Below are 17,876 nucleotides of genomic sequence, written 5' to 3'. Positions count from 1 at the left end.
CAGGGGCGGGTGCTGGGTCTCCCAATAGGAGCTAGAAGAAAAGGAATTTACGGTAAGTAAACAAAATTCCCTTCTTCTTTGTCGCTCCATTGGGAGACCCAGACAATTGGGACGTCCAAAAGCAGTCCCTGGGTGGGTAAAAGAATACCTCAATCGAAAGAGCCGAAAAACGGCCCCCTCTTACAGGTGGGCAACCGCCGCCTGAAGGACTCGCCTACCTAGACTGGCGTCTGCCGAAGCATAGGTATGCACCTGATAGTGTTTCGTGAAAGTGTGCAGACTAGACCACGTAGCTGCCTGACACACCTGCTGAGCCGTAGCCCGGTGCCGTAATGCCCAGGACGCACCCACGGCTCTGGTAGAATGGGCTTTCAACCCTGAAGGAAGTGGAAGCCCAGAAGAACGGTAGGCCTCGAGAATCGGTTCCTTGATCCACCGAGCCAAGGTTGACTTGGAGGCCTGAGAGCCCTTACGCTGGCCAGCGACAAGGACAAAGAGTGCATCTGAACGGCGCAGGGGCGCCGTGCGAGACACGTAGAACCGGAGTGCTCTCACTAGATCCAAAGAGTGCAAATCCTTTTCACACTGGCGAATTGGATTAGGGCAAAAGGAAGGCAAGGAGATATCCTGATTTAGATGAAAAGGGGATACCACCTTAGGGAGAAATTCCGGGACCGGACGGAGAACCACCTTATCCTGGTGAAAAACCAGGAAAGGGGCTTTGCATGACAACGCTGCAAGCTCAGACACTCTCCGAAGAGACGTGACTGCCACTAGGAAGGCCACCTTCTGCGAAAGACGGGAGAAAGAGACATCCCGCAGAGGCTCAAAAGGAGGCTTTTGAAGAGCCGTCAGGACCCTGTTAAGGTCCCAAGGTTCCAACGGACGTTTGTAAGGTGGAACTATGTGGCAGACCCCCTGCAGGAACGTGCGGACCTGCGGAAGCCTGGCTAGACGCTTTTGAAAAAACACGGAGAGCGCTGACACTTGGCCCTTGATAGAGCCGAGGGACAAACCCTTGTCCACTCCAGATTGAAGGAACGAAAGGAATGTGGGTAAGGCAAACGGCCATGGAGAAAAACCGTTAGCAGTGCACCAGGACAGGAAGATTTGCCAAGACCTATAATAGATCTTGGCGGACGTTGGCTTCCTGGCCTGTCTCATGGTGGCAATGACATCCTGAGATAACCCTGAAGACGCTAGGAGCCAGTACTCAATGGCCACACAGTCAGGTTGAGGGCCACAGAATTCAGATGGAAAAACGGACCTTGTGACAGCAAGTCTGGGCGGTCTGGAAGTGCCCACGGTTGACCCACCGTGAGATGCCACAGATCCGGATACCACGACCGCCTCGGCCAGTCTGGAGCGACGAGAATGGCGCAACGGCAGTCGGACCTGATCTTGCGTAGTACTCTGGGCAGCATTGCCAGAGGGGGAAACACATACGGCAGACGGAACTGCGACCAATCCTGCACTAACGCGTCCGCCGCCAGAGCTCTGTGATCCTGAGACCGTGCCATGAAGGCCGGGACCTTGTTGTTGTGCCGTGACGCCATGAGATCGATGTCCGGCGTTCCCCAGCGGCGACAGATCTCCCGAAACACGTCTGGGTGAAGAGACCATTCCCCCGCGTCCATGCCCTGACGACTGAGAAAATCTGCTTCCCAGTTTTCTACGCCCGGGATGTGAACTGCGGAGATGGTTGATCAAAAAACGTATTTCGCGTACGTTTGGGGAACCGAAACTGGTGTTTCTCCTGCTGCGAAGCCGACTCCTCCACAGGAGGAGGCGGGGGAGAGAGATCCAACACCTGGTTGATGGATGAGATAAGATCATTTACTAAGGCATCCCCCTCAGGTGTATCAAGGTTAAGGGCGAAGTCAGGGTCAGAGCCCTGAGCTCCCACCTCCGCCTCGTCTTCCTGAGAGTCCTCCGAGCAGCGTGAGGAAGACGGGGAAGAGTCCCAGCGGGACCGCTTTGCCGGTCTGGGACTGCGGTCCGGGCAGGAGTCCTCCACCTGAGACCTAGGGGCCAACCTAGGAGCGCGCTGCGGCGCGGACCGAGAGGGGCCTGAAGGAGACAAGCTAACAGGAACCGGGGCCTGTGAAGGGACTGGTCTGGATTGCAATGCCTCCAGGAGCCTAGAAGACCATTTGTCCAAAGACTGTGCCATGGATTGAGAAAGGTACTGAGAGAGTTTCTCAGCAAAAGAGGCCAACCCCTGTGACTCTGTCCCTGCATGTTCAGGGGGAGCAGGGTGGTCTACCTGAGCCGAGGGGCCCACCAGTGCCCGAGGCTACGGCTGAGCAAGCGTGGCAGGAGTTGAACACTGCTCACAGTGAGGGTACGTGGATCCCGCAGGCAACATAGCCCCACAAGAGGTACAGGCTGCGAAAAAAACCTGTGCCTTAGTAGCTTTGCTCCTTGTGGACGACATGCTGTTGTCTCCTAGGAGAGTGACCAACTGAGGGTATATAGGGACCAAGGTATACGGACTGACCGAACAGAAATATATATATATCTATTGAATAAACATATATATATGTATCTATACCGGCACCCCAGGGGGGCCAGCACCGGGTGACCGGTGTGGCTTACCGACCGCTAACGAGCGGAGTGTGTCCTCCAGATTCCCTGCCTTGGATCCCCCGGAGCTGCTGAGCTGTTCACTGAGAAGCATCCACCGGCAGAATGCCAGAAAATGGCCGCCGGAGCTCTCAGGGGAGGAGTGGAGCCGGGGGCGGCGCCAGTCAAGGGCGGGAATCTGGGGTCCCCACAGTGGTCAGTGAGGGGGGAGGAAGACATGCAGGATGCTCCAGCCCTCACCTCCGACGTCATGCCGGAGAACCCGCCCTTACCCCTGACAGGCAGGCCCGGGGGCGGGATTTTTGTGACTAGGCCCCGGTGAAGCCGGGGACTAAATTTGAGGCCGCGGCCGACAAGCAGGCACGGTCGGCGCGGAAGTCCACCGGCCTTCTCAGTTCTAAAAGTACCGCGGCTCTTGGGAAGAAGGTGCGCTCTCTGTACGATCCCCGACAGGGATACAGAGTACCTTTAAGTTGCAGGGCCCGGTCCCTGGGGTTGAAGAGGCTCCGGTCCAGCAGGTTCCCTCAGGGGCTGCGGATGGAGCACGGTCCCAGTAAATGGAAGACCGCTCAGGATCCCACTTCTCCCAGAGCCGCTAAGGGATGGTGAAGGAGACGGCATGTGGCTCCAGCCTCTGTACCCGCAATGGGTACCTCAACCTTAACAACACCGCCAACATAGTGGGGTGAGAAGGGAACATGCCGGGGACCCTGTGGGGGTCCTCTTTTCTTCCAACCGACATAAAAAGTCTGAGAATTCATGAGTGGATGTGTGCCTCCTTCCACACAAAGCATAAAACTGAGGAGCCCGTGGTCCACGGGAGGGTGTATAGGCAGAGGGGAGGGGTTACACTTTTTAAAGTGTAATACTTTGTGTGGCCTCCAGAGGCAGAAGCTATACACCCAATTGTCTGGGTCTCCCAATGGAGCGACAAAGAAAAAAACTTCAAATGCCAGAATGTATCAATAAAAATATCAGATTGTCACATTAAAAAACTGACAGAAAAATGTAAATGTTACGGCCCTTGCAAAATGGCGACACAAGCAAATAATTGTTTACTGCACAACACCTTAAAATGAAAACAAACCGAAAAAACAATAGCAGAATTGCATTTCTTCGACAATTTCACCACATTTGGAATTTCATTTGTTTCCCTGTACGTGGAATGGTAAAATGAAGGGTGCTATTCCCAAACTACATCAAGGACTCATATGGTTCTGTTAATGGAAAAATAAAAGTTATGGCTCTTGGGAAAAAGTGGGGGAGAAAATGAAAGAGCAAAACAACTGAAAATTGCCTGTTTAGGCAGAGGTCAAAATCTACGGCCAGTCAATTTTTGGCAATACATCTTAACAAATTCTGCAACATCATCTGCATGCAACAAGCACGGATTGGCATCAAATTTGCAACTTGCCCAGCTTCCAAAGCATAATGAATGTAAGGTATCATAAAGAACTTCATGAACTCTTCTTACTGGTCACCTCCCGGGCTCCTCCACTCCTCACTGCCACCTGCCCGGCCCTCGACACTGCCACATGAGCTGGAATCCCTGGGTGTCATGGTTCCGCCTCCAGGTCCACATGGCTAGGGGGCGGAGCCATCTACCGGGCCTCACTTCCGGAGCTTGGATGCTTTAAAAACTGACATCTCCAGTGAACCAGCGCCGGCTATAAACTTAGCGCTGCTTTGCCTGTGAGTGCTGGTCCTGTAAGTGTTATCCTGATCCGTATGTGCCTTTGCCCCCGTGCCCTGTCTGTGTTCTGTCCCCTAGTCGTTCCCCTATTCCTCTGTCCCCTCTCCTACCCCCCCACTCGGTTGCTTTCTCTGGTACTGACCTCGGCCTGTCCTCGACTCCACTTCTGCTCTTTCCTCCGGTCCTCCTTCTGCCCATACAGTGCTTGACCCAGCCCGCCTGACCATTCCTCGCATGCCCCGCAGCTCTGCTCCCCAGTTGTGCTGTTAGGCAGTGTATGAGCACTCACTGTGTATCTACTTTCTGGTTCTTGTTGCTCCGTGTAGTGTCTTCTGCTGCAGAGCTCCGGCTCCCCCTAGTGGCAGCTTGAAACTGGGTTTCTCTCCCGGGGCCAGGACTTCTGGCTTTGATGAGGCCTGCGAGGATTCTGCAAGGGCACGTGAAAGTCCACGTCATCATGACGTGAACTATGACTATCCACACATATAAACGAATAACTGTACGGGGAAAAAGCAAAAAGCGCAACAGGGTCTTATCCAACAAAAATGCAAAAATGATAAGGGAATGTGCCCATCTTATGGGGTTGTGAATCACACAACCTGATTCAAAGCATGTAATCAGCTGCTGCAGAGTCCACGCACTTATCAAGCCAAAGGAACCAAGGAGATGTGGAGCTAATACTGCGCTGCCGAAGATATGACATAAATCCAAGGAAGATCAAATGAAGGTGGTTATATTCAACACGTTTCGAAGTGTCTCCTCACTTCTTCATCAGGAAACAGGAAATCCACCAATATTTATGTCATATCTTCAGCAGCGCAGTATTAGCTTCACATCTCCTTTGTTCCTTATATGCATCCGCACATATAGGCATCATCAGAGCCTGGAGTCCCAGCCTTTGTGAGAGGGGTTTTAGCGCTTGCGGCGACGATTGGAAAATACAAGAAGGACCGGCACAGGGGAGTTGAGCGGTAAGGTGAGTACAAGTATAGATTTTTTGATTTACAACCTCTTGAGTTGACAAAAATGGCTGTCATTTCGCTGAATAGGCATGTACTCGAATTACAAAAAAATCTGCATTTTGGCAAATGCTGATTTTTGTACAATTGGTTCCCACTTGAATACATTCTCTCAGTTTCAAGCAGTAATAAATTATTGTTAAGATTATTCTCCCAAAATCTGAAGATTTGTAACCAATTTCTTTTATTTATCTTAGTCTAAATATCAAATACCAACTAATAAATCACTTTCCGTCCACCTCAAGTGACTTTCTTAGAGCTAATCACCAACTGTGTAGGATGCTCTGCTCCTAATCGTAGAAGCGTAAAAGGACAGGTCCTCTTAAGTGTCTTGCTTGTGCCATTCTTTTTAGAAGGCGTTTTGGAAGGTACGTACGTAGGTAGAAGGTGCACGACAGCTGATGCCACAGTGAAGCTCCACACCTGAAATTTTCCTACGAGTTGAACATTAACCCTTTTCCGTTTTGTTTTTTTTTTTTATTTACTTTTTTTTCTCCCCCTTCTTCCAAGAGCCATAACTTTTTTTATTTTTTCATGAATATAGCCATATGAGGGCTTTTTTTTTGTGGGACGATTTCTAGTTTTGAACAACACCATTCATTCTGCCCCATATTGTACTGGAAAATTAGGAAAAAATTCCAAGTGCAGTGAAATTGCACAAAAAAGTGCAATTGCATGATTGTTTTTTTTCTTTATTTACGATGCTGACTATATGGTAAAACTGACCTGGTATTATGATTCCCCAGGTCAGTGTGAGTTCATAGATACCAAACATGGATAGTTTTACTTTTATCTAAGTGGTGAAAAAAAATTCTGACGTTTGTAAAAAGAAAAAAAAAATGCACTTTTGTCGCCATTTTCCGTGACCCGTAGCGTTCAGGATTCTAGGGCTCAATGACGGCTTATTTTTCTTGAGCTGACGTTTTTAAATATACCATTTTTGGGTAGATGTGAGGTTTTGATCGCCTGTTATTGCATTTTAATACAATGTTGCGGCGGCCAACAAAACTAAATTTTGGTGTTTGGAATATTTTTTCTCACTACACCGTGTACCGATCAAATGAATTAATTTTATATTTTGATAGATCGGGTATTTGTGAACTCGGTGATACCAAAAATATGTGTTTGGGATTTTTTTTCCATTGTTTTATTCTCAATGGAGGCAAAAGGGGAGCAATTTGAACTTTTAGGTGTTTCTTAATACTTTTTTCTTTAATTTTACTAGTTCCTTAGGGGACTTCATGCCTGCATGATCTGATCGCTTCTCCTGATCAGAGCGATGCTTCAGCATCATTATCAGCTTCAGCATTGCTCTTATCAGTAGAAATGCTGTGTTCCTGTGATGGCTGCTCTCTGCTGGCATTCACAGGAAGTGAGTCATGACAGTGACAGGGGTCATCATTTAACCCCGCGTTGTCATATCAACCCATTGGTGCCCCATTATCGTTTCTCGAAGCTGTCGATGGCAGCGAGGAATAGCGTGATCCCTCCCGGAAATCATTAGGCTGCCCGTCAAGAGGTTGACAACGTGATCTAAGGGTTTAACAGGCGCATGTGGATCTCCGCCTGTTGCTGCTGTCTGCTGATCAGATCAGCAGACTTGTGCAGGGATGATCGTGGTAAGGGGAGGGAGGCAACCTAGGACGTATATATACGTCTCAGGTTGTGAAGGTGTTAAAATGGCTTCTCTTGTTTGTGAGTTCTCTGATGTGTATCAAGATTTGATTTGTGGGAGTAACATTTCCCACATTTTGAACATGAGAACGGCTTCTCCCCTGAGTGAATTTTCTGATGTTTAACAAGATGCGATGTGAAAGCAAAAGATTTTCCACATTCTGAACATGAAAATGGCTTTTCTCGTGTGTGATTTCTTAGATGTGGCAAAAGTTGTGATTTATTACTAAAGCCTTTCCCACACTGAGGACACGAAAATGGCTTCTTCCCTGTGTGCGATCTTTGTTGATGTTGAGCGAGACCAGATTTGCGGCAAAAACACATCTCACATTCTGGACAGGAGTACGGCTTCTCCCCTGTGTGAATTGTTAGATGGTTCACGAGATTTGATTTGTAACTAAAACACATTCCACATTCAGGACATAAAAACGGCTTTTCACCTCTGTGAGTTATGCGATAATGTTTACCAAGTCCAGATTTGTCTCTGAAATATTTTCCACATTGAGAACATGGAAATGGCTTTTCCCCTTTGTGGAACCTCTGATGTGCAACAAGACCTGATTTGTTGCCAAAACATTTCCCACATTCTGAGCATGAATACGGCTTTTCCCCTGTGTGAATTCTTAGATGCTCCACAAGTTGTGATTTCTGAGTAAAATATTTTCCACATTCAGAACAAGAAAATGGCTTCTCTCCTCTGTGAATTTTCTGATGCACTAATAGAACCGATTTCTGCCTAAAACATTTCCCACATTCTGAACATGAGAACGGCTTCTCCCCTGTGTGAATTCTTAGATGTTCCACCAGATTTGATTTCTCACTAAAACATTTCCCACATTCTGAACATGAAAATGGCTTCTCCCCTGTGTGAATTTTCCGATGTTTAACAAAATTAGCTTTGTGATAAAAAGATTTACCACATTCGTAACATGAAAACTGCTTTAATTCTTTGTGAACTGTCTCATGTGAAGAAAGTTTAGATTTCTTCTTAAAATGTTTTCCATGTGGAAATATATCCTCTGGCCTGCCTCCTGTTCTACCCATCAATGGTGTTTTGTCTTTAAATAATTGATGAGATGAAGGTTTTTTGTGACCAGCAAAATTATGGGACAGAGTTCCACTGTGATGGACCACGGGCACATGAATCACTAAATTAGCTTGTGTAGTTTTGTTATCTTCTACTTGCTGATATTTCATGGAAGCTCTCGTCTTGCCTTCACCTGGAAAAAGAACAAATATTTCCTATTTTTGTAAACAGAAGATATATTTTTTTGGGGTTTTTTTTTGTCAAATAATCTCTCCCAACATTTTTTCCTTAACCCTTTTTAAATAAGCTTGTAGTTGAATTGTGATAATATACCATATTTTTTGTTTTATAAGATGCACCGGATTATAAGACACACCCCAAATTTAGAGATAAAAAAGGTAAAATAAAAAGGGTGTCCGCCTTATACTTATATGGTGGTGTCTAACCGGAGGGGGGGTGGCAGTGGTGGTGGAGCGGGGTTCACAGGAGGAAGGGACAGAGCTGGAGTAGGGTGATGCTGCATGCGGTGAGGTGGGGGCTGTGCTGGCTGTGTGGAGCAGAGCGGTGCAGCGGGTGTCACAGATGCTCTGTCGGCTGTGTGGGTTTCAAAGAAATGGCGCACGCAGACGGCGCATGCGCAGATTCAGCTCCCGCCTCGATGACAAGCCGAGATCTCATCTGCACACGCGCCACCTCCGGACGCCATTTTCCTTAATTCTGCTGCTGGGAGATTAATGGGCCGGAGATCTTGAGCTGAGAGCTCAATCTGTGCACGTGCCGACTCCAGGCGCTATTATTTGAAGCCCACACTGCCAACAGAGCATCTGGGACACCTGCCGCACCACCCTGCTCCACAAGCCAGCACAGCTCCCACCGCCGCCAGCACGGTGACCATTCTCCACCTCCCGGTAAGCTACATTCGGATTATAAGACGCACCCCTCATTTTCCTCCCAAATTTTTGGGAGGAAAAGTGCGTATTATAATCTGAAAAATACGGTACTTACCACCCACCGCCCTGATGCTCTTATGGAAAATATGAATAATTAATCTGAAACATATTTGCTGAAACCAGTAATTCGAATACTTAATGCTTTGCGTTGGTTGAATCACCAATAATGGTCGCTGCCGTTTTGCATATTGCAATGCAGAGAAAATTGATGAAATTACCTTGATTGTGGCTCAGTGGGCTTTCCCATAATATGTTGTAGTTACTCCATCCTACAGCACAGCAGCTAATGAGGAAGGACTATATACAGTGTTGTGTTAATAAAAGCAGATAATACTGTGTACAGATAGACAGTGTGTGGCACCAGTGAGGATAGAGCCCCCCACACATATCAGATAGCTATCAGTCAACACTTATCTCTCCCAAGACCTCCATATACAGGAACGCTCAGCTTGGCCATGCGCGTCCCATATTCTCTATGAGGCTGGAATCACACGAACGTATGAAAAAAATGGTCCCGATTATTTCTCACTTGTGATCCATGTGCTCTCAGTGTGCTTTCAGTGTGCTCTGGGTACGCTGTCAGTGTGCTCTCGGTAGGCTGTCAGTGTGCTCTCGGTATGCTGTCAGTGTGCTCTCGGTACGCTGTCAGTGTGCTCTCGGTACGCTGTCAGTGTGCTCTCGGTACGCTGTCAGTGTTCTCTCGGTAAGCTGTCAGTGTGCTCTCGGTACGCTGTCAGTGTGCTCTCGGTAAGCTGTCAGTGTGCTCTCGGTACGCTGTCAGTGTGCTCTCGGTACGCTGTCAGTGTGCTCTCGGTACGCTGTCAGTGTGCTCTCGGTCCGCTGTCAGTGTGCACTCGGTACGCTGTCAGTGTGCGCTCGGTAAGCTGTCAGTGTGCTCTCGGTACGCTGTAGGTGTGCTCTCGGGTTGCTGTCAGTGTGCTCTAGGTCAGCTGTCAGTGTTCGCTCGGTACGCTGTCAGTGTTCGCTCGGTACGCTGTCAGTGTGCGCTCGGTACGCTGTCAGTGTGCGCTCTGTACGCTGTCAGTGTGCGCTCGGTACGCTGTCAGTGTGCGCTCGGTACGCTGTCAGTGTGCTCTCGAGTGTGCTGTCAGTGTGCTCTCGGTGTGCTGTCAGTGTGCTCTCGGTACGCTGTCAGTGTGCTCTCAGTATGCTGTCAGTGTGCTCTCAGTACGCTGTCAGTGTGCTCTCGGTACGCTGTCAGTATGCTCTCAGTGTGCTGTCAGTGTGCTCTTGGTACGCTGTCAGTGTGCTATCGGTATGCTCTCAGTGTTCTCTCGGTATGCTGTCAGTGTGCTCTCGGTGTGCTGTAAGTGTGCTCTCGGTACGCTGTCAGTGTGCTATCGGTATGCTCTCAGTATGCTGTCAGTGTGCTCTCGGTGTGCTCCCGGTGTGCTGTCAGTGTGCAATCCATTGTTTTTCTCAGCAACTATTAGTCATTTACAGTGTTCTGTGCTACGACTGTAATGTATCCATAAAACCGGACGTCACTAGGATGGTCCGTATGGCGTCCGTTTTTTTCTCGCACCCATTGACTTGTATCGATGAGTCTCGGACGTTTTCAGCAGCAAATCGCAGCATGTTGCGACTTTTCGCTCATCCAGAATCTGTATGAGGAAAAAACTGACCACCTGCTCCGCCTCATTGACTAACATCGGTCCAAGTGCAATGAGAGATTTTCTCGTCCGATTCATACACTGGTGTGAGCATGCCCTGATAGTGCTGCTGCCCGACAGCTCTGCCAGCAGATTACCTGCCCTAATACTGTCCTTGGTAACAGAGCTGCGATTCACTCCATAAGTCTGCTCTTACACAGGCGTGCACTCATTCTTTGCATTTGTTTTGGGTTTTTTTACATAAAAAAATACAGCAAAGAAATATTTAAACAGCACGGACAACACTGGTAATTCCAATTTATTTTGTATGGCAAAGTGTGTGTCACACCGCACTGATGTGCACCTGTCCCATCTGTGCATTTGTTGTACACAACCCAATTCTATTACTGGACATTTTTTCGGTGCTTAACTAGGAAAAAAAACTAAACTAGGCCTGGATTTTTAGAGTGAAGCAAGATATTTGAATGACTCTTATTGGCCACAGGCTAGATGTCACGCAGAATTTTGCTCAAAACTCTCCGAGTGATATGGCGGCATCAGACATTGTTCATACCACATATTCTGACACTCCACCCTATGGTTTCTCTGGTGCTTCTGAGTTGCACAGGCAGGCTCAGGCATCGACCAGCTATGTGCTCATTAATGGTCAGACCAGGAAGAGTTGAGGCCCCATCACACGGGATAAGCGATCGCACCCGCCCCCGTCGTTTGTGTGTCACGGGCAATTTGTTGCCCGTGGCGCACAAAGTCGTTTACCCCCTGTCACATGTACTAACCTCCCGAACGACCTTGCTGTGGGCGACGAACATCCTCTTCCTGAAGGGGGAGGGACGTTTGGCGTCACAACGACGTTACACAGCAGCCACCCAATAGAAGCGGAGGGGCGGAGATGAACGGGACGTAACATCCCGCCCCCCTCTTTCCTTCCGCATTGCCAGTGGGACGCAGGTAAGATGTGTTCGTCGCTCCCGGGTTGTCACACGGAGCGATGTGTGCTGCTTCGGGAACGACGAACAACCTGCATCCAGGAATGTGACTGACATTATGAAAATGAGCGACGTGTCAACGAGCAACGATAAAGTGAGTATTTTTGCTCGTTCACAGTCGCTCGTAGCTGTCACATGCTACGATATCTCGAACGATGCCGGATGTGCGTCACGGAATCCATGACCCCGACGACAAATCGCCCGATATATCGTAGCGTGTGATGCCGCCTTTAAACTCTGCTAGTCTGCTGGTTACCTCTAGCATCACATGTTGTTGGAAACCTATCACATTTACTCCCTGCCTTTTTAAGATGGTGGAATCTGTCTTCCCTTGCCAACTATAGCTTACTACTGTGTGGGTCTGTGTGCTGGTGTGTCCTTGTCCTGCTAGGGATTATACAGTATTGATTGGTGTTTGGAGTTGTTGTGGAATTTTCTCATCATTGTTTCCTCCCTGCTCTTATTTTCCCCCTAACCTCATAATGTCTTATACCTTTGTGTGAGCATGCTGTCACGATTCCTCTGTGCAGAGTATCTTGCCCACTAGGAGATGCTCTGCTGTGTTTTCCTGAGCCTCTGGCTGGCAGGTTGATTGACAGCACAGGATTGAATGCAGGTTCTGGGAGCTTACTGATTACTGATTGAGGTGTTCCATCTTCTCGTAATTGTTCTGCTTCATTACTGAGCATGCTCTCCCAGAACCTTGCCAGTCGTACATTCTGGTTCTGTTGTTGTGCTGTTGGCCTGTGATCCTGCCTGTGTTCTGATCTTGGTTTCCTGAGCCCGGATTGTTGTTTGACTCCTCTCTGCCTGCTCCCTGTTCCTGTCGTGACCTCTTGGCTTTTGGCCTATGACCGTTACCTGACCACATCTGTTTTCTTCCTGAATCCATTACGTACCTCCTGGAATTCTGACCCTCGCATCGTGACCTGACTATGCCTCTATATACTCCCTGTGTCCATAAGTGTCCTCCTGTTACCAGACCCTGGCTTTCCTGAGTACTCTACCCATAAGTAGTGACTAGCATCACACGTGCTCAGAGATAGGATTTTGGTTTTCCCTGTCTGTTGCTTTGTTGGTTTTATCACACTCCTGCCCTGCTAGGCGAGAGTGGGGTATAACCTCAGGGCTGGTCAGTTGCAGGGTCAGGAAGGTGGCTCAGACATCTCCACCTTCAGGGGTATCTCTAAGATCAGGGACAGCCAGGGCCTTCGGTACCTGAGGGTTAGTCTAGGTGCCCCGCTTCCCTGCTACACCCATAGTCACACCGTGACACTAGTAACAGAGACCAATGCAATTTATACAAATGAACTGCAGTTTGTTTGTCAATTGTCAGTGTTTTGAAGTGGTCACACTTCTTCATCAGGAGAATCACCAGGTGGTTCTCCTAAGGAACTGCCGCATGTACCATGCCTTAGAGATCGTGGTCCATGCGGCAACTGGTTACAGCCAATGATCTTGTTGTGGGCTGCATAACTCAGCATAGTGAGCACACACTCTGCATATGTGACGCCCTGGACTAGTCAGGTCGTCCCAGGTAGTCACACACAACACCACACCCCCTCCCGATTAGGTGACATCAGTCAAACTTCAAAACCCTTGTCACCTCCCTCCAGGTTTGATGTCCACACCAGGGGGCGGAGCCAGGCAGTTGGCTCCTCCCACCGAGGAGTTCACAGGCCTGGAGGCGGGAAAACACGCAGTCAAGTTTAAGTTCTGAAAGAGAGCAGTCAAGTTCACGGGCAGTCCTGTCGGAGCCCAGTCACCATTGGCAAGGAGGCAGACGGTGGTGGCCGCTTGCAGGAGCTGGGATTACGGCCGTTGAAACCGTGGGGACCGGGGACGGGCGGTGGCCCGCCGGTGCTGAACCGGGAAACCGATTGGAAACCGGAGCACCAGGAGGGGTACTCAGACCCAGTAGCGCCAACTCCCTTGCAGAGCGACGTGACCGCCAGGTCCGTGAGAGGCTCGAGCCACCACCCGCTGTACGAGCACAGATCCGAGCGGCTCGGCGGTCGCAGCCGAGCCTGCGGGGCGGTACACATACACTCATATCAGTCTGTTGGATAAGACTCTATTTGCGCTGTTTCTGTCTATAAGTTTATCATTTCTTACCGGTCGCTGACACTGATGTGGGGGATTTGGGTCCACTCGTCGTTCCACCAGAACTTTCCTGCAATAATACAATATTACAGATATGAGGAAAAAAAAAGATAATAAATTTTAGTTCATCTTATAGGCAGGCAACGGTCAAATATCCTACAAGGCATGAACTAATCTGCCCTAAATGTAGAAGATTTTTGCATTTATACAATAGCTACGGAAAAAGTTGCTGTTGGCTATGATAAAAAGGTGTCAGGACACGCAGAGTATTGCAGATTGCAGATGGTATTTCTTAATGACCGTTCCCTATTTTAGCAAGATAATGCACCCTGCTGGAAATACAAACCCCATCCACGGAGGCGCTGCCTCACAACCTACAGGACGTCTTAGTGTCAGATATCACAGGAACCTTCAGCTCCCTTGTAGAGTCCATACCCTGACGGACCAGCGCTGCTTTGGTAATATGGAGGGGAAACTATAGAATGTTAGGTGGTTTTATCATTTTGGCTGATCAGTGTATATACAGCAGGAGAAATAAGTATTGAACATGTCACCAATTTTCTATGTAAATACATTTCTAAAGGTGCTGTTGAAATGAATTTCTTACCAAATGTCGGTAACAACCCATCCAATCCACACAGGCAAAGAAATCAAACCATGAACGTCCATAAATTAAGTGATGTGTAAAATGAGAAATGACACAGGAAAAAAGTATTGAACACATGAAGAAAGAGAGGAGCAAAAATCCATGGAAAGTCCTGACACTGGCTAAAATCTATCAGTAATGCACTCCCCCTCCATGGTCTGTATGCACGCTCCTGTGTGCACGCTCACCATGCAAGACTCAACTGCTCAACGAAAAGCAGGTTCACGTGCATTTAAAGTTTACTCAACAACATTTAGACAAATACTGGGAGAATATAGTCTGGTCAGATGAAACCAAAACTAAACTCTTTGGAGGCCATAATATACACCATGTGTCGAGACCAAAAGGCAAATTACCCCAAAAACCCCATAGAACAGTGAAGTGTGGAGGTGGCAAAATCATGGTGTGGGGCTGTTTTTCAACAGACGGCACTGGCAAGCTTCATATGATTGAAGGAAGGACGAATGGACAAATGTACAGAGACATTCCTGATAAAAATCTGCTGCCATCTACCAGGAGGATGAAGATGAAACGAGGGAGGACATTTCACAACACAATGATCTCAAACACACGGCCAAGGAAAGAAAATAAATCTGCTAGAATGGCCGAGCCGATCACCAGAGCTGAATCCAATAGAAAATGTCTGGAAGGAACTAAAGCTCAGAGATCATAGAAGGAGCCGGAATCTGCAGGATGTGAGGAGTGTGTGCGGAAGAATGGGCCAAACTCCACCTGAGCAATGCAGCCGACTAGTGTCTCCATACAGGAGGGGTCTGGAGCTTCATCACAACAAAGGCTTTTGTATAAAGAATTAATTAATTTTCAGTAACGTGTTCAAGGCTTTTTAACCTGGGTCATTTCTCATTATTAAACATAACTTCATTTATGGACATCTATGGTTTGATTTCTATGCCTGTGTGGATTAGATGGGTTGTTACAGACGTCTGGTGAGAAATTCATGTCAATAGCAGCTTTAAAAGTATATTTACTTGGAAAATTGGTGATGTGTTCAATACTTACTGCACCCCCTGTAGTGTTACGAGAACTGCCTGGTGTATACTCCATGGTGGCTGGAGGACGTTAGTAGGAGTTTCACTACAACACTCTATGGAAGATTTGGAGAAATCTCACCTCATCCACCTCCTGATCCCCGGGGACATTCTCCTCCTTTTCTGTCCGATCCTGGGAATATAGAGGACGAGGACATCTCTCCGGGGGATTTCTCTGACTGGATCCATCTGTAGGAAATAACGGCAGTGATGAATACATTGTCTGTATGTGATGAGCATATGATGGGGAATCTAGATGACTCTCAGACCTGTCCTCTCCTCTACAGCCCAGGACAGTCTCCTCTTACCCGGGGATGTGATGGACGGGGGATCCTCCATCATGACCTCCTTGTACAGATCCTTGTGTCCTTCTAGATACTCCCACTCCTCCATGGAGAAATAGACGGTGACGTCCTGACACCTTATAGGGACCTGACACACACAATGAGCCGTCATTAGCGGACCCCTCCCCCGGCAGCGGTATTGTATAATGTCCCAGCATTCCCGGCAGCGCTCACCTCTCCGCTCAGCAGCTCAGTGATCCTGTGGGTCAGTTCTAGGATCTTCTGCTCATATATCAGTGAATGAGGTGGAGGCTCGGTGATGGCACTCGGGGTCCTGTTCCGCCCTCCTGACACACGGGGGGTCACACACTCCCCAGACGATGTCTTCACTACTGTGTGATCCTGTGTATGAGACAATTAAACTGTGGAGAAAAGAAGCGCAATAGGGTCTTACCCAAGTAGCATTGGGGGAGAAAGAGATAAGGTACTACTCACCTATAGGGGTTGTGATAGTCACAACTCCTATAACAGCATATGTGTAGATAATTCCAAAGTCACGGCAGCGGTCCCTCGGTTTGGCAGATAACAGAGAGTAGTAGGATGAGGGTTTCCAGGCCGCGCCAATGACAACCAACGTTAAGCTGTTAGATTAATGTTGCTTTTATTCCAATTACAGGTCTACGCGTTTCGGAAGGCACCCCTTCCTTCTTCAGGACCAGATGGCAAGAAAACATCAACATTTGATGTTTTCTTGCCATCTGGTCCTGAAGAAGGAAGGGGTGCCATTTCCGAAACGCGTAGACCTGTAATTGGAATAAAAGCAACATTAATCTAACAGCTTAACGTTGGTTGTCATTGGCGCGGCCTGGAAACCCTCATCCTACTACTCTCTGTTATGATCCTGTGTATGGGGAGACGCCGGTCACTACACAGAGGCTGAGAATCCTGCACCTTCCCCGTCATTTCCCTGCTTTATTCCTAGAGATCAGAGGGATGTGATGTGAAGCTCTCACCTCTCCAGTGATCCAGTAGATTATCTCCAGGGTGAGGTCTAATATCCGAGCCGCCATGTGCTCTCTGTCCTGCTCCATCCTCGGGGGTCTCTGATGGAAAGGACCAGCGTCTAGTACAAGGAAATTGTCCTGCACATAAGGAGCCTGAAGAAACAGGGAGGAAAATCACATCTCAGATAACATCTTACTTTAAGAATAGCAACTAGAAATTGTCCATGCTAAATGCCAGGGTCAGACATCTGTATTTTCAATCAGTGAACAGCAACGAATCTTCACACAGACTAGAATGGTGGCTGTAAATATTGGAAGTCCTTCTGTGCCCCCTAAAGTGACATCACTGCGCCCCATAGAGTGACATCACTGCCTGCAGCGACACGGTGTGAGCAGAGAGGAGGATGTATGGGAGGTGCTGTCCCCTGCTTGTATCACTTATAGAACAATATTGCTAAAAAGAATTCCCAGAATTACACTGAAGAAAGAAACAAAGAGAAAGAAAGAAAGAAAAAGAGAGGGGAAAAAAAAGGAGGAAGAAGGAAAGAAGAAATAGAGAAAGAGAGGGAAAAAAAGAAAGGAAGAAAAAAGAGGAAAGAAAAGAAAAAAGAAAAAAAAAGAAAGAAAGAAGAAAGAGGAAAAAAAGGAAGGAAAGAAAGAGGAAAGAGAGAAAAAACAAAGGAAGAAGAAAGAGAAAGAGAGAAGAAAAAAAAAGAGAGGAAGGAGGAAAGAAGAAATAGAGAGAGGGAAAAAAGAAAGGAAGAAAGAAAGAGAAAGGAGAGAAAAAAGAAAGAAAGAAGAATGAGAGGAAAAGTAAGGAAGAAAAGAAAGAGGAAAGAGAGGAAAAAAAAAAGAAAAGGAAGAAAGAGAGGAAAGAAATAAAAAGAAAGGAAGGAAGTAAAAAAGAAGAAAAGAAGAAAGAAGGAATAGAGAACGAAAGGAAAAGAAAGAGGAAAAAAGGAAGAAAGGAAGAAAGAGAAAAAGAGAGATGAAAAAAATAAAGGAAGAAAAAGGAAGGAAAGAAAGAAGAAAGAGAGAGCAATACAATCTCGCCCAGTACAAGTCACCCGCACAGCGCTCCCTGCTCTGGAGATGATGTCACCGCCCAGAGGGGGCAGGACCTGTCAGTGTCATGTGATCAGTTACATAGCGTAGATATTCAGCTTGTTAGTGTTTATAGGACCTGCAATGACATCACATGGTCACATGACCAGAAGTGCC

At 47.8% G+C, this 17,876-nt stretch overlaps 1 protein-coding gene across 2 annotated transcripts in view; it reads right to left on the bottom strand.

Moving 5' to 3' along the window:
• Positions 1 to 17,330, bottom strand: part of LOC142295893 (uncharacterized) — a 38,299-nt gene extending 20,969 nt beyond the window's left edge. The window contains exons 1-6 of one of the 2 annotated variants that reach the window (XM_075339011.1): positions 16,665 to 17,330; positions 15,886 to 16,053; positions 15,676 to 15,799; positions 15,450 to 15,556; positions 13,685 to 13,742; positions 7,031 to 8,192 (exon numbers count right to left, since the gene is read on the bottom strand). In XM_075339011.1, coding sequence (XP_075195126.1) covers positions 7,031 to 8,192; positions 13,685 to 13,742; positions 15,450 to 15,556; positions 15,676 to 15,799; positions 15,886 to 16,053; positions 16,665 to 16,742 — 1,697 coding nt within the window. In that variant the 5' untranslated portion in view covers positions 16,743 to 17,330. The remainder of the gene's footprint in view (positions 1 to 7,030; positions 8,193 to 13,684; positions 13,743 to 15,449; positions 15,557 to 15,675; positions 15,800 to 15,885; positions 16,054 to 16,664) is intronic. The other variant, XM_075339009.1, reaches the window with a different exon arrangement.
• Between the last annotated feature and the right edge of the window lie 546 nt (positions 17,331 to 17,876).

This window comes from Anomaloglossus baeobatrachus, chromosome 3 (genome assembly GCF_048569485.1).
Source record: "Anomaloglossus baeobatrachus isolate aAnoBae1 chromosome 3, aAnoBae1.hap1, whole genome shotgun sequence".
Lineage (NCBI taxonomy): Eukaryota > Metazoa > Chordata > Amphibia > Anura > Aromobatidae > Anomaloglossus > Anomaloglossus baeobatrachus.
Note: the sequence above shows the minus strand (reverse complement) of the source record. Positions and strands in the feature narration are given on the sequence as shown.